Raw genomic sequence first — 25,620 nt, 5'->3', positions numbered from 1 at the left:
ATTTGACCCCATTTTTTAAGAATTGTTCCGACATTTGAAACAGCTAAAGGCGCCATTAAGTCAGGTTTCGTTCAACAATGGTTCAAAACGCGGCTGTTGCCGCGCCTAAGGCAGGACAACAAACTTGATAATGCTTCTCCAGCGATGCGAACACACAGACTCCGTGGAATCGTACAGAAAAGTATAAGCAGCATTGACAACATGTATGGATTTGAAATGACCACGCGAGTGCTGAACGTGCCGTTTATGAGCTGGAAGGAGACCTTTCGGGTGCTGTAGGAACAGCTTCATCAAGTCCTCCATCAACTTTGGTGGCCATGAATTATTTGTGAGCTGCTCAGACGCTGCAGTATTATGCAATGAATGCTCTTACATAAAAGCTGAACTTTGGTCTAGTGGCTAGGGTGGGGGGAGGCGGTGGGGGGGGGGGGGGTTGCGGGGTTCACACTCACACTATATTGTGAAAACAACATGTGCGTTGGGACCAGTTGCACGCATGCATTCTTCAAGAGCGCCCCCTCAACGCGCTTGTTAATTATTGAATGAGGATGCATGATCTTCAACATCATGCTCCCGTCTGCCTTTCACTCGAGTCAATCATTGGATCCGTTCTCTGTTGCGCTTTTCCTTAATTGAATCGCGGGTGAGCTGGCGTTTTAATAAAGCCCACGCGCGACCACCGTCGGTGTCGTTGTTATACAGTAACTCTGTTAGCCAAGGATATTTTGACGCAAACGGTGGAGCAGCAAATATAGACAGATCATATAACAAGACTCACAGGCATGCATTCTTTATCCTCTGCGAAGAACAAGTAATATTACTGTTGCGCTCCGTGCACAGTATCTCTTTATGTCTCTATTACACCGCAGCCTCCGGTGGCCAAGGTACGCACACCAGATGGAGCAGGTGTTTAATTGACAAGAAAAGTGCACAAATATGCTTTCTTTACATTGGAAATGCGTCATTACAGTTTTGTGATAAGGCGATTTACCGTATTGAAAACACACTACAAAAATTTCTGTTGTTTTTTGGGGGAGGCTGGAACAGTCATTTGAAAGTCGAAAGATGATTTGAGATTCCCGTGTGTGGTCATGCAGCAAATGAAACTTGTATCTCAAACAGAAAAAAACAGTCACTGAATCCATGCAGCCCACCGAGCATTTACATTATCAAGAGTTCTGGAATGTTTGTTGCATTCATGTATCCTTGAACTGCCTAAAATGAAGGAATTAAGATGAATTATATTTGGAATAATTAATGCCAACATTTTCACATGATTAATTATCATACAAGTAGCATGAAGGAAAGCAACCGGTTTACAGTAATAGGACCACTCACCATGCTGTCACATTTTCTTCTGGGTGGCACTACTAATAAAGCACTCTATGTCATTTAACCAAGGCAGAGCAACTGAAAAGAAAAAAAAGACTATGTATATGGATAAATGATGATTTTAGCCTTCTTCCCTACCACCACAATTTGAACGTGTGACGTGTCAGCCGAAATAATGATTTCATGTGAGGTGAATCCGTGGACACATTTCAAAACACAAATACACCGACCACCAAGTTGACAATGTAAATGTAAAACTAGTAGGCATGGTGGTTTGGGAATCGGTGAGGGTTAAATGTATTTCTGGAAAAAAAATTTTTTTTTTACAGTATATACTGTATTTAGGGGTAAAAAGCTTAACATAAAAAAGCACTATACTTAAAAGGTTACTCAACCCCGCTCAAAAAGTTGTGCATTTCTGCCAGCTGTCGGGCAGCAGGCGGGGCACACCATAAACTGGTTGCCGGCCAATCGCAGGGCACACACAGACAAACAACCATTCACACTCACAATCACACCTAGGGACAATATAGAGCAGGGGTGGGCAATTAATTTTGCAAAAGGGGCCACAAGAGAAACTGGAACGCTTGCCGGGGGCTAAAGCCAACATGCTAATGCTGACTTTCTTCTATATTATTTTTTATGTATTTAGGAAAAGCATATTGTCTACTTTCATTAAAATGCTACAGTATGTGTGTTAATATGTTATATGTTGTTATGATTAGGAAATACAAACTTGAAACAAAAGTATAAGTGGTCATTAAAATTACATAATTACACATAAAAAAAAAAAAAATCTAACATCAATTTTGTGCACCAACCAGCAATTCTTATTAGCCATTCCTAGTCAGGGCTCCCAAATATACAGGTAAGTGGTATTGGCAGTAATGATGTATACATTGATGACTTATAATACATCCAACACATACAGTCTATGATACTGTAGATTTGTGTATAATTTTATCAGGCCAAATCTTTGTGTCCCTCTTCCCTCCAGAGTGCAGGAAATAAGAATGTTTCTAGCATTAGGATCACCGTTGTCATCTTTGCTTGTCTCTTTTTGGGAAAAAAAAATGATGCCAGAGAGTTTGGAAAAGTCACTAACTCTAGCAAAAACGTTGCTAAGTTGGCACAAGTTGTGTAGACACCAGTTGTAGTTCTTGCTCGCTATCTCACGGCTGGCTCATCTGTCGTTTTCACAAAAGCGCAAAACAACCTTTGAATGCTAGTGACTGGTCACTATTGGTCACTAGCGTAGATAGAAGAACAGCAAAAACACATCATATGTAGAAGGGATGAGCGCTTTCAAAAACTCGAACTACACATTTTTCCCTGAATCGATAGCGATTTAATATGCAATAATTTGTTCAATGTCTTCCATGTATTTATCAAAAAACACAAGCAATAAATTAACATATAGACCATGCTTCTTAAAAGGGAAGTCAACCCAAACATATTTTTTTCAAGAATATGTTCCCAGCAGGCCCACTAGTTGAAACACGGCATTCTGATTCATTTTACGTTTGTGTAATATAAGTTAGGCAGCAAAATGCACTCGTTTTTAGCCATCTCTGGGGGCGGCCATTTTGTCTTCTGTCGACTGAAAATGACATCACAGCTGCTCACAACGACCAATCGCGGCTGACCTGTTCTCTGAATCTGAGCAGTCATTGGTTGTTGTGAGCAGTTGTGATGTCATTTTCAATCGACAGAAGACAAAATGGCCGTCCCCAGAGATGGCTAAAACCGAGTGGATTAACACTTATTCCACAAACGCAATATTGATCAGAATGCCCTGTTTCAACTAGTGGGCTTGCATAGAACATATTCTTGAAAAAATATATTTGGGTTGACTTCCGCTTTAAGCACTGAAATTGACTGATTGATTGGGTGATTGGGTGATTGATTGATTGATTGATTGATTGATTGATTGAATTCAGTGTCCACGTGCAAGTACAGGAGTACAGAGCAACTAAATTCACAAAAGTCACAACCTGTCCACGAAACATGAAAAAAAAAAACAAAACTAACCAACAGAGTTAGACAGAAGGGGAAGCCTGGCAAGTTTCTTAGAGGAAAAGGGAAAATTCAAGGAAAGTGGAGGGAAAAAAAAAAGGCTCGAACTTTGCTTCTTTAAGAGGGGGCACAGTATGAACCTGGAAAGAAAAACTCTGCAAATACAGCCAGTCAGCCACTTATCTAACTAACTAACTAACGAACTAACTTATGACTACATGAAACCTAAATGTATATCAAAACAAAATAAAGCCTATAGACCAACTGAAATTGCGACCAGTGATGTGAAACGGGACGGTCACACCTGATGAATTCTCACGGCGCGGTGGTTGGGAATCACTGACGTCGTGTGTGACTCCCTCACGACCACCCGACTCTTTCGATTGGGGCCTGTTTGTTCTGTCACGTTCGGAGCTCATGTGCGCTCGTAATGAGAGTGACGGAGTGCCACCCGCGCCACAAAAGCGCCGTACTGGCATCCCGCTGGCCCCGCTTTTCTTCCCCCACCCCGACGGTTGTCATAGAGGCCCATTGACTCAATGGAAGGAAGGTCCGGTTCGGCCTGTTCCTCAAGCCCTTTTGAGCTAGCCGCTAGTCGCTAAGCAACGGCCGGCTGAGGAAAGTTGCCGGTAACGAGTGGGGCACCCTCGCTCCGTGCGAGGCCAAGCGAGAGACACTTTGCCGAAGGGCACTGAGGCGGCAGCATGCACAAAAGAGGCTGGCCGGCGGAGCCGAGGGTGCAGCCAAGTTCCTTGGCCAAGCTGGGAAAAACCAACAGCGGCCGCTTATTATCCCCAACTTTCATCCCGTGACTGCACGTCCGTCAGGAAGGGGAGCGGCAGGGAGGACGCCTTTTGATGCCACGCACCCTAACAGTAACCTTTTGATGCCTCACCTCATATCATGCCCTAAACTTTGGTGCCTTGCCTCGGTTCACCCTGAAACCTTTTGATGCCTTAGCACCCTACTCTCAATTTTTGAATGCCACACACCTCATAACTTTTGATGCCTCACCTCATATTCTACCTTAAACTTTAATGCTTCTCCTCACACCTTACTCTAACCTTTTAACACCTCATTTCATACCCTACCCTATAAGCAAGGTAAGGCAGGTTTACATATATAGTATATTTCAAACACAAGGAAAGTAACTCAATGTGCTTCACACAACCAAAAAGCACAACACTTAGAAGCATTTACAAGAACAACAGTTAAAGGGGATGTCAGCCCAAACATTTTTTTTTCGAGAATATGTTCGATGCAAGTTCACTAGTTGAAACACGGGATTCTGATTAATATTGCGTCCACCCAAATCCACCCATTTTTAGCCATCTCAGGGGGTCGGCCATTTTGTCATTTCTGTCGACTGAAAATGACATCACAACTACTCAGGGCTCAAGTAAGGACCAATCACGGCTCAGCTTCAGAAAACAGGTCAGCCGTGATTGGTCGTTACCTGTGCCCTGAGCAGTTGTGATGTCATTTTCAGTCGACAAAAGTGACAAAATGGCCGCTCCCAGAAATGGCTAAAAATGGGTGGATTAAGTCTTATCCCACAAACGCAATATTTATCAGAATGCCTTGTTTCAAACTAATGGGCTTGCATAGAACATATTCTTGAAAAAGTTTTTTTGTTGACTTCCTTTTAAACTCATTCACTGCCAGACATTTTCAGACCTTCTTTTATACTAACGTTTGAAAAAATTTGGAAAAAATATGAAAAAATTCCTAGGATTGAATGGCTGGGAAGGGCAGTGAATGAGTTAAACCCTGGCCTCATACATACCGTTGCCTTTTGTAGCCTCACACCTTTCCCTAACCTTTTAAGACCTCACCTCATACCCTACCGTAAACCTTTGATGCCTTCCAACCAGGGCATGTTGGCTATCGGGATTTTGGGGAGAATTTTGTGATTTTTCCCGAACGGCCGGTCAAATATCAGTCCCCCACATCGACGCTAAAATTTGGCGTGACAAACCTACCCAAACCTTGAACCACCTAACCTCATACCCTACCATAACCGTTACATGCTCTGCACCAAACTCTTATTTTTTTCAATGCCTTACATTCTACGCTCACATAACCTTTTGATGCCTCGCAAACATTCCTTATAACCCGCCAATTGTCCCTTAGACACCCGCGCACAAGCCTTCTACGATTCCGATCAATTTAAGGCGCCGCTCGAATCTATTTCATCCCGGTTTGAACAGGAAGAGCTGCGGATGTGCGCCAACCCGCCGCAGCCAAAGCACACAAACAAACGTGCGGGTGCAAGCGGGAGACGCGCCGCGACGCCACCTCGGGTCGGGACACGGCGACGCGCAAACACGTAAACACCACACAGCTGCATCTCCGCTGCTCTGCGACCTCGCCGCGGACGTTGGTTATGCAACAAGCGCCGTTTAGATTTCTGCTTTTACATCCTCGTGAGCCGAGATGGACCACGAGCCTGGACGAACAGCGCTGGCCGCCGCTCCACGTCAGGAGTGGCAAAATGGCATTAAATAAACGGTTAATCGCTTTATCGCGGCTGGACCGTCCGTCGTCTGACAACAAAAACAAATATGCCCAGCCCTGGCGTCTGCTTTTGTTATCGCATCTCCCCCGATACCGCTGCTGCGCATGCAGCGCGTCGTCTTCGTTGATGCATTGAGCTTGAAGTTATCCCTGCAGCAGCACGGGCTGCGGCTTGTGCACTGCGGCCGCATATCTGTTGAGTCATCAAGCGCCACTCCATCACTCTCCGCGGTAGCACATGGCCGATGGCTTACAGTAATGGCCGGATGACATCACTGTTTATTTTTGACTGCTTTGTGGGATGGTTCCCCCCCCCCCCCCAAAAAAAAAAAAAAAAAAGAGAAACAAATCGATCGAGGAGGGGTCTCCTGTGTCGTATATCAAATTCAAACAGACATCCTGCTGTGTCGTCTTGGTTTCGCGAGCCTGATTTTATTTATAAGACCTGCTAAATAGAATAATAATAACATAATACGTCAAATTTATGGAGCACTTATACCCACCTAAAGACACTTTACAAAAAGCAGATAACAATAAATGTCTCTGCTTTCCTATGACTCCCAGGCAGAATATTTGCCATTTGAAAAGCAGAAATCGGGACCAACAGATAAGGCATAACTAGTGTTGTGTTTGTGCAAAACATGTCTTGGAATTACGACCAAAAAGTTCAACCTTGGTTTTATTGTCCCGGAACACATTTTTCCCCGCGTGTGTTTGAGAAATGTTGTTATGGGATAATGAAACCATGCCTGCAGTGTAGCACGCTTGCGGCTTAGACAAGGTGGAGGGAATTACAAACAGTTCAGTGTTTGCACAAAACCTTCAGGCTTCGGTTAAAAAGCTAAAAATAAAAACTTTGGGAAAAACTACTAGAGCAGCTGAACTTAATTCGGGGTTAATCAAGGGCAATTAAAATGGTGGCCAGTGATGGTTTCTGGTATGTGCAATATGTAAATATGGCGGCAGGTGTGTGTGTGTGTGTTGGGCAATTGAAAAAAAAAATGCAACATCGTTTGATTTTTTATTGGCGTTATAACATATAGTGATGTGCACGAATCAGTGGTGACTTGAATTGCGATGCAAATTGGCTGTTCAAAAATGAATGCTGAATCATAATTTTAGCATGTTGTCCTGTGCCCTAGTGTACGGGACGGGACGGGATCTGGAGGTTAAAATAAGCTGAGCTGGGCACTTGACCCTTTTTTGCCGCTCTTTCCTCCGTCCGCAACTTGGGTGCCCGTACGTCCTCATCTCCTCCGTCCTTATTTATAAAAATAATCGTCTTCGGAACCCCGTCCATCCTCGCACTTTTAAAACGATTCCGTCCTTACACTACGTCGGTCTGCCCCCCCCCCTCTGCCGCCGCCACCGCCCAAAAAAAAAAAAAAAAAAAAAAAAAAAAAAAAGCATCCGTGCATAACATTATTTCTAACTCATTATCTGGCTAATTTCCTATGCACATCCACTTACCGCCTGGGAGTATCGTGAGTGGATTGAATTGTTTACAACTGTTTAACTAAGCCAGCAACCACCGTCGGATGTGATGATGAAGATGATGATGATGATGATGATGATGACGACGCGGAGCAAGCCAGGGGACATCATGAGAATATTTAAGATTGCGTAATAACACCAGGCTGTTGGGTTTTGTTGCACGTTTTCACTTTATGTTACGTTATTTCGCAATAATTCAATAATAATTGAATGTTACACTACACCGGCATCCACGTGGACAACAAAATAAGAATTTCACAGCAAGGGGGAAACATGTTTCGCCTGATATCCTTTGAATCTTGAACATGAGCGCGAAATATGTGACTTTTGTTTTTCTGTCTTTTGCAGGCATCACAGAGACCATCGCCCAGCTGGCCTCGGGCTGGGTGACAGACCGGAACCTGTTCCACAAGTATCACTACCACAAAGCTTACCTGATCCTCTGCGGCTTGGTCAACCTGCTCTCCCCGCTGGCCACTTCCTACATCCTGCTCATGGTCTATGCCGTCTTCTTTGCCATCTTCTGTGGCGGCTACATGGCTCTGTTGCTACCTGTTCTGGTGAGACGGCAACTCAGTGAGCATGCGTTAGCGTTAGCTCGGACAAACAGTCCATATAAACATTAGTGATGTCATCATTTGTGCTTTTCACCTCTTTTCCACCCACGTGTTTGTGGAATTTATTCTTCATGTCCTCTCCACCCGCATTAGAGGGCACAAGCAATAATATCTTTTGCAATTTAGCGTGACAATACCTGCTTATGATTTGGTCTCGTTTGGCCCAATTGCCAATAAGCGTTGGGAAAATTACAAGCTCGGGAATTCACGCGAAAAGGGCCATCTTCCTTTACGATTTCAGACGTGCGTCTAAGAGACTATTTGGTCCATTCTGTTATGATAGACGAGCCCAGGCAAATTCGCGTCATTCGATGAAAGCGGTGACTCGGGCTCCTTTTTTTCTGAGCTAGCCAGGGTGCGGTACTAAGTACGTTTAGGGTGACATTTGGGTTTACACGTACATTTTCACTGGTTACAACATGTCCTGTAGGCCTACAATGATCTCAACGAAAATATGCAGTGAGCAGAGTGCGGGCCGAATGGAATTAAGGGTTTCACATGTTGACTGTTGAAAGATTCGAGGCCACGTTACTGTACACGTTAGCTGACGAGGAGTCAGAGGGTGGCGTGTTCGGACCACTATCTGCTTAGCACAGAGGAAGTTATCATGTGCAAGTTGATTATCAAAGCTGCTAATCTACCCGATCCACGCACATGCCCGTGTCAATATGAAGTATTGCCATATTGCAGCATGTGTTATTCCATCCTCTTGTCATACTGCTACTAAAATAAACAAAGCAAAATATCACATGTCCTCACAGAGTGAATTTGTGAACATTCATCTACTGTATGGGCGCTATTGTGGGTGACATTTTTCAATGTTTAAAAATTGCTGCCCCCCGAGATAATGTTCACATTTCTTTTCCGGCAGGTGGATCTGGTGGGGGCAGAGAAACTCAACAACTCCATGGGCTTCTCCATGTTCTTTGTAGGCCTGGGCTGCCTCACGGGTCCTCCTCTGGCAGGTAAGTCACCAAACAGACTGCCCCTCACATTCCCACAGATCGGTGACCAGTCCATTATTTATACATACATGTGACATGTATTTTTTTTTTAGACCTACCTTTAATTAGCATAGGTGTATTTACAGAAAAGCTATCGTTACGAGATCAAAACATCATATCAAAATCACCATCTTATCGAATTGTATCGTTAAAAAAAAAAAAAAAAAAAAAAAGCCGCTATATCACTTTGTGTCGAATCATCGGGCCTTATATCATATTGGTCAAAAAAACGTCTACGCAAGTTTCTCCCCCAGTGTCAGCCAGGAAAATTGACAGGCCCACATGCCAGCTGCAGTATTTCAGGGTTGAAATGTAACGAGTGACTCCTTCGAGGGCAATTCGTAAATAGCGCACCACTCATCAAGAAAAACAACCCTACCGTTTGACAGACAACAAACCTGAAGCAGATTCTTGTTTGCGCACGCCCGACTGCGCTGTTTATTCTGCATGGTCTCCCTCCCGAGGGTAGCCCTGGGCAAACAATGCGCTCAGTGTGGCCATATTCAATTTTTAGAACAGATCAGCTCGTTCTGAGATGAGTACAAACAAGTAAAAATGCGTATGTCGAAATAGTTCCCCTTTAATAATAAAATAATAATTCATTCTCATTGTTGCTATTATTCTTAACTGTTAACATACCTGTCAACTTGTACGTTTTCCCCGTATTTTATACGTTTTTTTGATCATTTCAAATAGTGTACGCTGTATAACAATTTTTGGACGGGGAAAAAAAAAATTTTAAAAACTCGTTTTTTTGTTAGACCGATCTCGTCTTGCCCATTTCGGCTCTAATCCGGAGCGTCCGTTAGCGATTCCGACTGCAAACTTCGGCCGACTTTCACGAGCAAAGTCCCCCAGCTCCCCCCCCACTCCTCTCCCCCCGTTGAGGGATAAACACTGTGTAAGATTGAAAATAGATACTGTGTAAGATTATACACAAAAATGTACGGGCAAATTACAACTTTTTTAAGATTCAGCACAGCCCAGGGTTGACAAGTATGTATTAAATTATTTACCAATTATTTCAATATAATAATGCGATGAAAAAAATGCATTTTAATTCACCAAATTTTAAGTGGAATTAATGGTGAAATAAATGCAGCGAATACAGGATCTTCAAAATAATGTAAATTGCACGGTGGGCCAAATTAAAGAACGAGGCGGGCCTCCCTGTATTGATGGAAATGCAGGTAAATGTTGGCTGGCCTTTTGGGGGTGACTGATTGTCAATAGCGCCGGTTTTCTTGGCATCATTTTCGACTAGCCAAGTGCCTTCAGTTGATGTGCGTATGCCAACCAATCGGTTGTGCTCCATGAATTCCGCTTAGCGACAAGGCGTCTTAGTGAAAACTCATTGACATTCTTGGGCCAAAATACAGAAAGCGTAAGCAATTAAAAAGAATTTGATTTAATTTAGCATCCACCAGCAAACAGCTTCCCCCGGCACTCACTCTGACAAAACTGCTGCTACTCGACTTCTCTTCCCGGTGTTGAATGGGAATTCATTTATTGTGTTTTCTCTGCATGGCCAGGCTTCCTGTACGACTACACGCAGACCTACGACTGCTCCTTCTACCTGGCGGGGCTCTGCTACCTGCTCTCCTCCCTGTCGCTCTTCATGGAGCCGCTGGCCCAACGCTGGAGAGCCCGGCAAAACAAAGCGTGCCCGGCCAAGACGGCGCAGGGCGGCTGCAGGACCAACGGCAGCTTCGCCCCAGACCGCCCGCACAATGGCGTTGTGTGAGAGCCCACCAGCAGGGTCGGGTCCCCGCGTAGCCCTTCTGGCCTTCAATCGTCACCCAAGGATTCATGAGACTGGTGGACAGAATGTCGAAAAGCCAAAATTGTAGTGTATAGAAATACAGTATATTATATATAATCCCTTGTTTGTATCAGAGGCACATGGCATCCAGCACATTTTGGATAGCAGCGACATACACTATTAGCCGACTCTTGCCTTGTTGAAAATAAGCTATGCAAAAAAACTTGCTTTTCACCACAAGCACACGCCGTTAAGAAGCCGTTACGCTCGCAATGAAGCACTTTGGGGCCAAATTGGAACAAGCTGCATGACTTTGTACAACGTGGATAAACACAATGGGCTCCAGGCTGCGATGGCGCATACGTAGGTTTTACATACACCAACATGTGTCCATTTACCCGCTGGGAGAGGCCAAGGAGGCTGTGCAAAGGGGTGGGGCTCCTAGGAGAACTAGTTTTATCCTTTTTTTTTAACAAAATTATTTTGGGGTGATTTTGTCTTCGTGCGTAACTTTTGGCCTTTTTTTTTTTTTTTTTTTTTTTTTTTACATTAAAAAAAAATGTAATTGGCAGATGACCAGCCCAGGGTGTGCCCCGCCCCTCGCTCAAAGTCAGCTGGGACCCCTGCTAACCCATCCAGCCATCCACCCATTATCTGAAACCGCTTTATCTCCAAAGACCCTATCCCACTGAACGGCGAAAATCTGCGAGTGTTTTCGAAGGCAGCGAATGTTGCGTTCACGTCAGAATTCGTTCAAGGTCACAAATGACGGCCAAACGGTCGGCAGACGTTCGCCTGTAGCAACTATAAAAACCACTGGAACTGTTGGTGAACGTTTGGCGAACATTTACGACATTGAACGAGCCCTGACGTAAACGCATTTGTCCACCGTCGCCAACAGTCGGAAATGTTCGCCCCTCAGTGGGATAGGGGCTTAATAGGAATATGGATGGATACGTATAGTGGGTGACTTGAAGACGTATTTCTTCGTTTTTCTTTACTTTTGTGTCACTTTTTCCTCCTTTGAGCACCAGAAGCTTTACGTCCTCCTGGAGCGTCAGAACCTTCTTTTTAAAAGGAGCAGCTGATCAAGAGCACAAAAATATCATCCAATAGTGAAAATTGGCCGTTAGGTGAGGGACTAATTCAGTTGCTTTTATCCTTTTATTCGAATGTACATTGCAAGCGAGTGTAACGTGGTCCCGATGCCTTCTTCTGTTTTTTTTTTTTTTTTTTTTTGGCAACAATATTGATCTTTACAAAGACGCCGTTTTGCAGCATCAGCACTACTCGGCCTACCTCGCCCGCGCACGCACACGTACACGCACATGCACGCACGCATGCACACACTCACGCACACATTCAATGGGTCAATGCGAGCAGGCTCAGCTTTTTTTGAGCTTTATTTCCGCAGTTGTCTCGGAGTGAGGTGTCATCAAATGGCAACGTTTAGGATTATTATGCAAGTCTTCCGGGCTGTTTTTGTACTTTCCTTTTCCACCACTGTTTGCCTTAGGGGGTACACTGCAGCAACTACTTCCTGTGATGTCAGCCAAAGACATGTGAGAAATTTACTAACAGGCTTATTAATGGTCTTATTATTTCTACATACTATAGGTATTGTTACACTGCCCTCTAGTGGCAGACGAGGGCTCCTACTGCAAGAATGTCAGCTCAATGAGTTCTTGTTTTTCTCCCTCAAGTCACTTGCACAACAATGCTGCACTGAGCCCTGAAGCCTTTTTGTGTTGCTGTTGCAATCACCCCAGCAGCCACAATGTACAAAAGCCCCCCCTTTCTCACGAGTTGCGTTCAAGGGCCAAGCCACATTTTGTAAAGCGTTTCTTTTGATTGGGGTTTATTATTACCTGTCGTCTATTATGTTGATAGCATTTTCTTTTGCTTCGCAGTTGAGTTCAACTGTATTTTATTCTGGCTAACTGATCGAGAGTGTAGAAAACGTTGTGCTTTTAACCAATCAAAGGTATTCTGTTTGTTTTTGTTGGTTCATTTTTAAATGCCAGCTGAAATAAAATTGACACGTGGCTGTTCTTGTGTGATTTATCCAAACGCGAATGAATCAGGACAATGTTGAATTGAACTCAATTGTTTTATTGAAATTATTTCATTTACAGTACAAGCAGTGCTGTAGACATTTTCATGTTCGTACATAAGAGGCGCAAAAGTACTTATGGGTGGCGGAAAAGTGATTGACGACCGTTAACCTAAACTGTAAACGCTGACAAAAACAGATATGCCTCAAAATATTTATTTTTTTGCAAAGATCGCAAGACTGGGAACAAAAACAGTTTGTGATAACTTTTTCACAGGTATGTATAAAACCATTTGGTTGGGTTGTCTTTGAGTAATTTAGCAAAGCAGCGCTACAGCATACACTCTCCGTCTATCTATCAATATAGTGTCTCGATGCCATTAAACCGAGTAAAAATATTCCATTAATGAGCTTGTCTCTCAATGATGATTTTGACTATGTCTGAATTTCCTCCACGTCTATTTTGGAATTAACTCGTTGAAATGTAAATTACGACAGGCGTGTCTTCTCTGACTTCTTGCAACATATTTTCCATTGACACATCACACATTAAAACCAAGACTGTAGATTAGCTAAAATCACCATTCAAACCATTCGCCGTTTTCCTATACCACTCTGCCTTGGTCAAATGACATTTTAGAGTTTGTTTACTAGTGGTGCAATCAGAGTTTTTGCCACCCAGAAGTACGTGTAAAGTGATTTTGTACACAAAAGGGCAAAACAACTTACCTTAAGAGTAAAGCAAAAGAGATCACTTACAGTAGACAGGCTGTGTGGCGGTGCGTTCAATGCCCTGTGGACGAAGCAGCCTTCTCTCACTTAAGCTTGGCAAAGGAAACACACACAAACATATTGTATGTTATCGTATTGTATGTATTGTTTGGTATGTGTGTCACGTGGTCTGAAAGTGCACTCTGGTCACTTTTGATTAATGGACATGGTAGGAAATGTATAAACTTTTGATACAGCTTTTGTAAGATAATTTAGGAAACTATATGATAGAGTGCTTTTTTTTCAAGGATAACAGATGATATCAAGATTGCTCTGATTATACTTGTATATGAATACAGTATTCATATTTTTATCACATAAGTATTCAGAATAGTTATGTGATAATACTAATACTTAATTATTGTACTTAAGTGGATTTTTCAGGCATCTGTACTTCAGTTATTAATTTTTTGGTGTCATATTTATTTGAAAACGTATCTGTACTTTCTTACCCTGATTCGTGATGAATGTGTCGTCTTATAACAGTCTTAAAAAAACATCAAATTCTCCATCAAATCTGAGAAAAAAAAACAAACAACTAAAGATGTGTTGATTTCAGTTGTCATCTTAAGCTAATTTAGCATTTTTGTTACTCAGTTCACAGCTTTGGCAAAGCTATGGGACCACGTTTTGATACGTGTCCAGAGAATTATTTTCCTTCTCATAAGGAGACTATCCAATTTAATGAGAGGGAAACTATTTTGTGTACAGAGAACATTTCACCCTCCAACCCCCTATTGTGCCAAGTTATGAAAGTGGGTATTGATTATCTTCCTGGCAGCAAAACAACATTTTTTATTACATTTAACTTTTACTTAAGAAGTTGAATCAGTACTTCTACTTTTATACCTACTTTTTTCCCTTTTTTTTCCCAAGCACAGAATTTGAGTACCTTTGCCACTTCTAGTTAATATTAGGGTTTTCTCATGCTACGGCATCATGAAATATGGATATTGACTGATATGCCAACTTTATCTACGAGGCAAAATGATTCTTAGATAACCTCAATCCGTCCATTTTTATGGATACTTTCTTAATAATATTTTATGCAGTTATTTGTGAGATTGTATTATCATTTGTCCAGCACTGTTACGGCTGTGGTTGCTGTTAAAAGCGCATGAGGGATAAAATCGAATCAATTGGCGTTAAACCGCGACACTCCGGGATTTCCGTGTCGAGACATGTTGACATGTTTTCAATAACGATTTGTATTGTATGTAACGATAAGTCAAGTGTTTCCCGTAGACCAGTTTTGGGAAAAATGCTGTGCTCAAGGGCCTTCTCATTCCTAGACAGGGTAAAAAAAAAAAAAAAAAATAGCGTAAATATGAGTTGTGCCAGAAAATTTCCAGGACTCGTCTCACATAATATCTACAGTACTTCAAACCCTAAACTACATGTTTTCCTTATCCATGTGGGCCAGACGACCAACAAAAAGATCCTGTGGCGTTTGCTTCATTCACAAGAGGCGAGTGTTGTGGCAGTCATGGCTAGTTTATGACGACTCGTGGCTGCTCACAACGCCCTGAGCATCGGACAGTTCCTGCTCGCGAAGAACATCGCCATCCAGGAGGGCTCGTCAAGGGGATGACATCAAGGTGGCCGCGACGATGACGTGGCGGAGGATCCCTCACGCATGAATGTGTGGCAAAGAATGCTGGGCAAGTGCGTAAGACTCCATAGGGAATACTTTGAAGGGGACAACTTGGTAGTTTGGATTTGAAATGTGTCTTTTGAGACACCAGCCGTTATATATGCAGGCCGTGGGCTATAGGTTGCCAATCCCTGCCGCAGACTTGATGTCAGTGTGTCAGAACGTAAATATAGATAGCCAGTACTTCTACTTTTATACCTACTGCACTTTTTGAATGAGCGGGACAGTTGTATGGAACTTCATCAAGCTCGCTCTTTGGTTGTCTCCTTTCCAGTGGTGTGTGGAGACTGCGATGATGTCATACTTTTCGGTTCTATTTTCACCGACTTTACTTGACTTTACCGGTAGCTTCTTTGGTTTTGTCTATTTTGTTGTTTCTTTTTGTTCTTGTTTTGCTGTCGTTCTATTGCTGCCCTCTTTGGTCATCTCGTCTTATTTGTGACTATCTTGCAGATTTTCCGAATGTAACTCCTCATAAAAAAATGGACATGTGATTCACATAGCGACAAGCACATACGTGAATATATTCTATAAAATGATTCCCAGCCTCTTGGTCAATTATTACAAATGATGTATTGTTGTTCATCTATGCCAGGCAGATTTAAATTCTCTTCCACTCGATGGCAGAAGGTACTATTAATCTGTGCCCCATCTGTTGCCATCATACAATAGAATCGCTTTGTATTCAACTAAACAGGCCCACCTGATTTCACATGAACTTAATTGACATGAGATCATTATTTCAAGTATGGTTTACTTGTTGTGAGATTTTTTTGTTCATGTTTTGAATGTTCTGAGATGGTTATTATTATACAACATGGACTACTGAAAGGGTTATGATTTTAAGTGGAAGATTCAATACTTTGCAGAACATAAAAAATCGGATATGCAAATTTATCCGTCAGATGCCGTTTGTGATCTCATTTTAGTATACAAGTAATTTGTTTGTACTTATTTGGTGACACTGAGATTTCGTATGTTATTGATTGTATTGCGTATCTTGCTTGTCTATGCCTGAACCTCGAGTCTGCAAATAAAGCTGATTGACTATTTGTGTTTTGGCTCAATGAAGGTTATGAAACACTATTCTCTGAGTACGTGTGAAAACGACCAGTTTGAACCTTAGTCACGAGAAGGGTCATTAATCAAAGGTGAGCATTATCATCGTCTCCAGGCCTTATTCTTGGAATTTTTTAGATTGCGTATGTGTCGTGGGACGCGTTGCCATGACAACCACGGCACTTCTTTACTTACCGCTGCCGCCTTAGCTAGTGATACAAAGCTAGCGGGGCGGCCTTGTTGTCCTCCTTCGTACTCACCTCGGCAGCCGAGAAGCGGGGACGGACGGACGGCGTTAAACTCCTCCAGACGGGCTCAATCTTGACTCCTTCTTTGCACGCTAACACGGCTAAGATGGATGGAGTGGAGGCGGGCGGGGGGGAGGGTGTTTGGAGGACTCCTCAGTATGGATTCCTTCCGGTGGCGTCAGGGGGAAAAAAAAAAAAAAAAAAAAAAAAAAAACAGTAGATGATGAAGACGACGAGGAGGATGGATCTTGTTGTTGCAAACAATATTCCCACGGCGGAACATGCTCCTCCCCAAGCAAAACCACACAAAGCACCCCTGACACAGCCAGGGCTCGGGGGTCGCCATGGCAACTTGACAGGCGTCACCCGAGAGGAGTGCTTGGAGTGGACTCCTGCCCAGCGGTTTTGCGACTCCTCCGTGCTCGCTTGAAGTAATTTACGTTGTGCAAACTCTATGCAAAACAGCGAGTGGGCTCCCTTTTTCTCTCGCCCACCCTCTCTCCGAATATTTCACTTCAGCTTCCTGGGAAACACAACCATCTCCTCGTTTTCCTCAATTCACTTCCATCCAAGAAACTTGGAAGCTTTCTCCTTCAAATGAACAATTTATTGATGCACTTTTTTTTTTTTTTTTGCGGGTACGTCAACAGCTCGCTCTCCTTCTTCGCCCGTGACATCGGCGCGTACAAACGTTACACGGAAGTCAGCACACGGCGCAGAGCTGTGTGTGTATGTGTTGGGGGGGGGGGGGTGGGCTACACAACTTAAACACGTCGTGGTCGTCGTCGAGGGCAGAGTCCTCGTGCCTCAATACATTTCAGAGCAGTGGTGATTCCACACATACAGTGGGTATGTTTACACACCTCTGTTGAAATGCCAGGTGTGTGTGATGTAATTTAAAAAAAAAAAAAAAAAAAAAAAAAAAAAAAAAAAAGACCAATGTAAATCTTTCCAAAATGTTCTTTACCCTTACCGATAAAATGCACAACACAATTAACAGATTTAAAATAATAATAACCTTTAGTTGTACTGGTTATAGGTGATAATGGTACAAAACGTTTAGAAAAGATTTATCTTGGTGCCATGTTTTATAAGACAAAAACATTGCATTAGAACAGGGGTGTGTAGACTTTTTTATAGCCACTGTGCAAACAGATACAATAAGTAGGCCTCGGTGTCATGTTATGGATTTCTGAAATTGTCAATTCAAATGCTGAAATGATGAAATAAAATGACACAGCCCTACTTACTGATTGTTTTAAGGACCATTTTGTGGTTTCAGTCAAAATGTCAACACAAAACATTTTTTTTTTTTTTTTACTTCTAATTTTCTTTTTCCTCCTCTGCCCCATAGACTACACAGCCGGTTCTATTAAACAAAACAAAAACAGCAAACTAAAGCACGGAGCAAAAACAAGTTAGTATTTGTTATTGTGAGAGCACAAGTATGGCCACTCACACCCCTCATGTCTGCCTTTACCAAGACAACAACAAAAAGGAAAATAATAAGCGCTCACTTGTGATTGTTGTCATCGAAGAGGTATTCCTCGGACTATCTGCAGGTTAAGCCCACCTGTTACCTGGGGGGTCAATTTGACTCATTTTAAAGAATGCAGTTTTACATATAAAAACATCAATAGTTAGTATTGTAATATAAACAATGTATATTGGGATTTCTTTTACTTTTCTGACACTTTGGGATGATTAAACATCACCCGGGTCAACTTGAGCCTGGAATACTACTGCTGTTCTTGAAAAAAAATGTACCAGGAGGATTAAGGAAGACAGTTAGAAATTAAACTTTAGGCAAATGTAATCATTCACTTAATATGAACATTTAGGGGGCTCAGTATTGAAATCACAATATTTTACATACAGCTTTGAACAAAAACTAAGAGACCAAACAAAACAAAACAACTGGACTTTTTTTGCACTTTGACTATTTTTTAAAATTCAAATAAAATGCTTTGAATTATATTTGTATTTAAAATTTGAGAATTAAGATATCAGTAGTTAGAACAAATATTTGTACTCAAACATATACAAATCAAAAGCAAAATCGGAGAAACTGATAATGTTGCAGTGGTTTCTTAATTTTTCTTAAGAGCTGTATCAACAAAGTTCATAGAGTTCCACTCTTTCTTTGTTGTGCTAAAATACCAAATGGTTAAACTACAATAAATATGGCATTTGGAGCTCACAAACTTGACGGTACATCGGCGTATGAATACGTCATCATGCTGTAGTTACTGCGCGCTGTAATTACGATTTGACTATTGCCTCAGCTTTGGTTAGTGTTCAGACTACAGCGCGTTCCCACTTGCGTACAAATTAAAGTTAAATCGAGGACTCCCGTCATCATTACCATCTTGGTAAAAGCAGACTTCCATAAACCAGCGGTCATAATGCATGGGGCCTTCTGGCCTGGCTGTGGTCTAACATTGAGATTGTGCACAAAAGAATGTTTGTCAATTCTTGAACATGGAAAAAAAAAAAAAAAAAAAAAAAAGTTGACCCAAAAGTACCGGATGATCAAACATGTCACAACTCCGCCCCAGTGCGCCACCTGCCATCCTCTGTGTGTCATTGCACACTTGCTCCTTGGTTTAAAAAAATAAAAAAAAAAAAATAATAAATGAAAGGTGTTACTGTGGGGAGAAGCAGCGTGACATGAATGACTGTTGTATTATTGTACCAAATTCCTGTTTTTTTTTTAACGGAACTTAAACATTTGTCTGTGCATACTTTTGCATTCACCCCATTCTTCATCCAGGGATTGAAACGACACTGTCCTCTGTGTGGAGCAGTAGACACAATAACAACACGTGAAGGCCAGGATCACTTAACAATGTGTCCACTTAACACTTAGTTCATTGGGAATAATTTATCTAGTTTTCTACACGTCTCGCTTGTTTTAGAGATGTTATTGTGTCCACTTCCTGTATGGCTCCAATTTGCTTCTCCTCTGAAACATATGTTTTAAAGTATTCCAAATGGTCGTTTGGGATTTTGCAACCTGGGCAAATTTCAAAATTTGCACGCCCTTTTCGTTTGCAGCGGAGGAAAGGAGCCGCCTGACGTTTTAGTGGATAACATGGCAACATACAACATCCAAGAACCATACTAGAGTAGCCCAAAATGCAAAACACACGGCATGCAATGGTTACTGGAATACAGCAGTTGATGTTTTCTTTTTTTCTTTTTTTTTTTCCTTTTTACACTCTCTGACTCGTTAGCTGTTTGTTTTAAGATGCACCTCGCACCACAATCATGACCAGATAGTCTTCTTTGCTTTTGGCCAGAGCTTTGGCAGAGGAATCCAGGAACTGCTGGGAGAAATCACAGGGAGGGAAAGCATGGAGGACCCCCGTGGTGTCCTTATCACGGCTCCCACCCACGGGCAAGCCGATGACGCCCGCCGCCTGCTTTTGGTTGAGGTAGGACACCAGGTTGCGGAGCGGCCGTTGGGTGGAGACGGCCGGGTCGGACGACGAGTCCTCGGCGGAGCCCGGAACCGCCAGGAGGACGGCGTAGCCGCCGGGGCCCGCCGCCTTGATGCGCCGGGAGACCTCGTCGAGCTTGGGCTGGTCCAGGCGGAGGCGTTGGGTGATCTTGAGCTCGCACACCTGCTTGCCGGTGGTCCCGTCCGCGAGCAGCTCGCTGGCGACGCCGTGGTCGCCCTGCAGCAGGTGCATGTTGGCCGGGAAGTTGCTGTTTTTCAGCAGGAGCATTCCCCGCCAGGCCAAAGTCAGCTTGCTGTCGTCCGATTTGGACGTCGGCGCGCTTCTGGAGGAGCCCTCGGAGCGTTCTCTCTTTGCCGCTCCTTTGCCGCCGTCACCAGATTTACGTTTACGCTCCACGGCCAGCGAAATGTTGCCACCCGACGGGCCCTTGTCAGAGAGACCCTTGAGTCTCCGCTCGGTCCCGCCTCGCTCCAGGCTGCTATGGCGCTCTCGTACGGGGGAGGGTCTGTCGCCCCGCGGGGGACGCTCCGAATCGCTGAATCGCCCCCCGTCTCTGCTGCTGCCTCCGGGGCTGCCGTCCGGAGAGGGGCGCCGACGTCTCACTGTCCTGTCAGAGCTGTCGGGCGAGTGGTCGAGATGGCGTCCGTCCTCCATGAGACGCCGCTTTCGCGCGGGCTCTCGCCCGTGCAGCTCCCGCTCCAGAGACCAGGGCTCGCGTGCCCGCCGCTCGCGTTCCAAGTGTTCGAGGGGTTCGAAGGGGGGGGCCCGCACCCGCTCTCTGAGAGCCGAAGGATTGGGCCACTCGGCGCCAGGGAAGAGCTCCCTGTCCCTGAAGTGAAGCGGCGGCGGAGTCCGTTCTCTGACCCTTAGAGGCTCCGGCGCTGTGCGGTGGACAAACGACTCAGCCACCATGTCAAAGGGGGCGATTGGGAGAGGTTGCAAAAACTGCTGCTGGTAACGATGCTCGGTGTCAGCAAAGTCCACTCGGAGTCTCCTCTCGGGCCCCCCCAGAGGGAAGCCCCGCATGTGCGTGCAAGCCGCTTGCGCCGCATCCAGACTTTCGTACTGAATATACGCCCAGGTGTCCCCCTTCCTGTAGTCTATAGTCCTGATGGTGCCAAAGCGATCAAATTCTCTGGCGAGGGCGGCCAAGGGCACCCAGTGTCCAAGGCCCCCCACCCACAGACGTGTGGTGGGTGTGGCTTTTCCGTAGCCTATCTTGATGGGGTTGCAGCCCACTATTTTGCCAGACATGCTGAGCTTAGCACGGTGAGCCATGTCCAAGTTCTCAAATTTCAAAAAGCCATACGTGCTAGTCTGGTCCCGTATGGGCCTCTTGATGTCCACCTCAGTGATGACGCCAAACCTGTTGAAGGCTCTCCTCAGGTCAGCCTCTGTGATCTCTGTGTCCAGGTTGCCCAGAAACAAGGTACGATTGGCTCTTTGGTCATCCTCTGGCGATATAAAATCCTCCTCGCGGAAGGCGGCCCGCTCCGTGATGAAAGCCGGCCGGGCCCGTGTCTCGAACAAGGCGAAGTCCCGGTCGCGCTCCAGCTCGCGGGGCAAGGGTGGCGGGGGAGGAGGGGGCAGCCGACCCAAGGCCAGCTGCTGCAGGCGGTAGTCTCTGTACCCCAGGCCGGTGGGCGACAGGGGCCTCTGCAAGTGTCTGTGACTCGGCGCGGCGGTATAGAGGTCTCTCTCGACCGGCGAGCGGCTCCTCCTGCGGTTAATGTACACCGCCTCGATTTTCAGCGGCCTGTCGTAAAGCACCAGCCGGCCCCTGGCGTGCTTGGCCGCTCGAGCGTCCTCCGGCTTCCGAAAGTTGACGAAGGCGATCCGCTCCTCGTTGCTGCGGCTCAGCTTGACGCTCACGTCACCGAATTTTTTGAATTCGTGAAAGAGCCCGTCCTCGACGTCCTCGTCGCTCAGCTGGCTGCCCAGATCGCTGATTTTCAGGGTTTTGTACTCACCCTCGGCGCCGAGAGCAGGCAGGCGCTGGTCCCCGCGCGACGTGCTCCTCGCCGCGGCCAAATCCAACGAGAGGCTCAGGCTGCTGTGGTTCTTGCTTACGGAGCCGACCGCGCCGGGCTGACAGCTGTGGTTGTTACCGAGCCGGCCGTGTCCGTCAAAGTCCCGGTCCCGTTTGTCGCCGAGCAGGCTCCTCCTAGTCGAGCCGCCGTCACTTTTGCCCGAGCTGTTTCCATTATTGTTACTCCCGCCGGACAGGGACAGCGCGCCCATTTTCTTGCTGCTCGGGTGGCATCCTCCCCGATCGCGAATGTCGTCCAAGGCCCGGGAGCGTTTTTTCAGCGGCGACCGCTCTTTACCTTTCATGTCGGTCCACGCGCAGCCAACCCGGGGGCGCCTGGGGCTTTTGGTTGCGGCAATTCTGCGTGCGACCGCAGAATTTTGGCGAAAGAAATTCGTGTTATTCACTGACCCTGCGGCAAAACAACAACGGTCGCCATTTTGTCAAGAGTTTCTTCCTGCCCCGCCCCCCACCACGCGATTGGTTAGAAAAGTGGGCGGAAGACGTGAGCGTGCACGTCAATCAAAAACCGAGCAGAAGCAAAACTGATAAGCGGCTTATACTGTATACTTCAACATAAAATAAAGTAAAGCAAAAATAAATAAATTAATTAAATAAATAAACAAAGTTGTCTTTCGCAGATAATCACTCACTCAATGAACGATTTGCATTCATCAATGGAATTATTTATTGCAATTAAATTATTTTAAACAATCATTTTCCTTCTTATATGGACTGTTCACCAAGCTCTCGTCCGAAATTAGTTCATCAGTATAAATGTTTTGCATGGCACTGCAGAGAGGAGCAGTGCTTGTTGTTTTCCACACGATGGCAGTGTCCCAGACGACATACATTTTAGACCAGTGGTTCTCAACAACTTTTCTATGACGTTCCCCCTGTGAAATATTTTTTTTTAGCCAAGTACCCCCTAATCTAATCAGCGCAAAGCATTTTGGGATGAGGAAAAAAAAAGAGACTTAAAACAAAGAGCTGTACCGTCAGTGTTTGATTTATTAAACTTTGAAACTGCTTTTGTAGTGGCATCTCTAGAACTTTTTGAAAATACAATAAAAAGAAAGACATAAAGACTTAAATAAGACACAAGTCTTATTTAAATCATGCACACGTTATCAAAACACACACACACACACACAAATACACACTAAACTGGGGATTTTACCCTTTATTTGCCGGTCCGTCCTCCATCCACGACCTGGGTACCCTTCCGTCTTCGTCCCTTCATCCTTATTAGAAAAATTATCCTCCTCCGACCCCATCTGTCTGCGTCGTTTTAAAGCGCTTCGGTCCATACATTCCGTCGTTAAAAATTAATTATAAATTACAATAATTGTCATTGATAAAGTGCATGCGTCACCAGCTAATTGACTCTGTATACTGTGCTCCACATTATGTTTTCGCTGTACCTTCTTGCCAGTGGTCCCAATTTCTTTTTTTTTCTCTAAGCAGTCTTTACTTAAAGTTGCATTCCACATATCTATTGCAGCATTTCCTTAACAACCCCTTTCCCTATCACACCTTCAAAAAAACAAATAATTGACATTTATAGACAAGCATCTTTTTCAGTCATGCAAAGCTGCAAATTAAAAACACAACACACATAAAGAGTCACTCAGCAGTAGTGGAAATCAAGCTCGTTATTTATTGTTATTTAAAGACAAGTCATGTTGTTTTTTCTGAGAATCCCGTGTAAAAATAAACCAGACTGTCACCACCATTTGCTGTTTCTTCAGCTTTTCTTCAGATGGCCATTTTCTCAATCCCTTATCCCCACTGACAAGTCTTCTTATCTCCTTCACTCAATCTGGGATTTAATCAGAAGGGGCTGAGGGGCAGTGGGGGCTAACGTAGCTGCCCCCCAGCCAGGGCCCACAGGCTGCAATTTGAAGCGGCGTGTATGCGGAAGAGCATTTCTATTGGAAACACATGTTAGTGTTGGTGTAACTGGGGAACGCGGCTGCTAACGCGCCCCGGCATCATGGACGCGATCAAGCCCTTTTAATGTCGCTAACAGCTGTCCGATAAGGAAGTACCTGACCACAAGTTTAGTTTTTAAAGGTGGCTACGCACCAGTGGTGTACGCGGCCTCAGGGCCAGCAAGAACTTCACAGCTGGAACTAAACACTACCAGATTGACCTATATTTGTAAATGACATGAATTCATTTATTTACAACTGATATTTCATCGCATGTGTCTTGGCTTCCCAACTCCCAATAATGTGTACGTTTTTTTGTTTTTTTTTTAATGAGATTTTTTTTAGATTCTACACGTTGCCATGTGACTGTAACAATGTAATCAGATTTCAGATTCACCACTCTTGGCATTCATGCAGATTTAGGGTGATGCTGGCATTTTTCCATCCGCTCGGTTGATCTACAACCTATAGTCCTGGAATGCTCATAATAGGTAAAAGAGGATGACAAATGTTTGACGTTATTACAAATGTATTCTCAAGGCAGACTTTTCAAGAAATACTGGGCCAACCGGGATTTATCGTCTATTAAAAAAATCAACATCTGTGTTGCGTACAACGTATTTAAAGTTTTTAAGTTTGTCATCATTAGCTAAATATCAATTGTGAACTGCTCCAAATAATATTGTAGTGTAAAGGTTTGGAGGAAGACAAAGGGTTAATTAACTGTTTGAACATTAATACATAATTAATATTCTTCCATATATGTGCATACCTCTCTCTTTAATGTCTACACACGTTGTTATATTGCTTTATTTCCCTAAAATTCCAATGTGATAGTGATGGTATTAAAACTCATTCACTGCCAAAGACAAATTGATTTGTATTTTCACAGTCCAGCCATTCAATCCCAAGAACTTAATATTTTTTTCAAATGTTAAGTTAAAAGAGGGTCTGAAAATGTCTGGCAGTGAACGAGTTAAAGGGTGGATTCTGTCACTTAAGTCCGGGTCTGAAATGAACCGCCCACCACTGGTGCGCTTACTGTATATCTATTATACACTCGAGCCAAAATAAAACAATTTAAATCCCACCTCATGTCTGCATGTGAAGCCATAGAAATGAACCGTTTTCATTGTGTGATGATTACGTGCACATGTTAAGCCATTCAAAAAAACAAACCAAAAAACATTCATATTATTAAAACTGCTTTTGAAGACATTGACCCATGGCTCATATCTGTCAACTTGTAAGTTTTCCCCGTATTTTATACGTTTTTTGATCATTTCAAATAGTGTACGCCGTATAACAATTTTTGTACAGAAAAAATAAATTAATTAAAAACTCGTTTTTTTGTTAGACCGATCTTGTCTTGCCCATTTCGGCTCTAACCCGGAGAGTCCATTAGCGATTCCGACTGCAAACTTCGTCCGACTTTCACGAGCAAGATCCCAAGCCCCCCCGCGTTGAGCGATACATTATATACAGAAATGTACGGGCAAATTACAACTTTTGTAAGATTCTGCACAGCCCGGGGTTGAGAGATGATGGCTACAAACTCCAAATAGTCCTCCCCTGATATATATGGGGAGTTTTGGGAACTCAAGGTGCCATTTTGTAGCAGGTTCCATTTTTCCCCCTCCACCTATTCAACAAAAGACAGCTGATG

At 44.0% G+C, this 25,620-nt stretch overlaps 2 protein-coding genes across 6 annotated transcripts in view; one reads left to right on the top strand and one right to left on the bottom strand.

Annotated features, from left to right (window-relative positions):
* slc16a4 (solute carrier family 16 member 4) overlaps positions 1-12,789 on the top strand; it is a 28,234-nt gene extending 15,445 nt beyond the window's left edge. For 4 of the 5 annotated variants that reach the window (XM_086034691.1, XM_086034674.1, XM_086034662.1 and 1 more), the window contains 3 exons: positions 7,708-7,919; positions 8,848-8,941; positions 10,513-12,789. In XM_086034691.1, coding sequence (XP_085890817.1) covers positions 7,708-7,919; positions 8,848-8,941; positions 10,513-10,724 — 518 coding nt within the window. In that variant the 3' untranslated portion in view covers positions 10,725-12,789. Of the gene's footprint in view, positions 1-7,707; positions 7,920-8,847; positions 8,942-10,512 lie in introns of those variants that run through there. The other variant, XM_086034700.1, reaches the window with a different exon arrangement.
* Positions 12,790-17,469: 4,680 nt separating this feature from the next.
* On the bottom strand, positions 17,470-22,464 carry rbm15 (RNA binding motif protein 15). The gene has a single exon (XM_086034649.1). It carries the CDS (start codon positions 22,323-22,325, stop codon positions 19,773-19,775), a length of 2,553 nt encoding a protein of 850 aa, XP_085890775.1. The 5' UTR covers positions 22,326-22,464; the 3' UTR covers positions 17,470-19,772.
* Between the last annotated feature and the right edge of the window lie 3,156 nt (positions 22,465-25,620).

The sequence above is a fragment of the Filicampus tigris genome, chromosome 1 (assembly GCF_054856515.1).
Source record: "Filicampus tigris isolate MCC_2025a chromosome 1, RoL_Ftig_1.0, whole genome shotgun sequence".
NCBI lineage: Eukaryota > Metazoa > Chordata > Actinopteri > Syngnathiformes > Syngnathidae > Filicampus > Filicampus tigris.
Note: the sequence above shows the minus strand (reverse complement) of the source record. Positions and strands in the feature narration are given on the sequence as shown.

Bases quoted from the DNA above. Each gene is read 5' to 3' on its own strand.
- rbm15 (XM_086034649.1), bottom strand. From the start codon at position 22,325: ATGAAAGGTAAAGAGCGGTCGCCGCTGAAAAAACGCTCCCGGGCCTTG.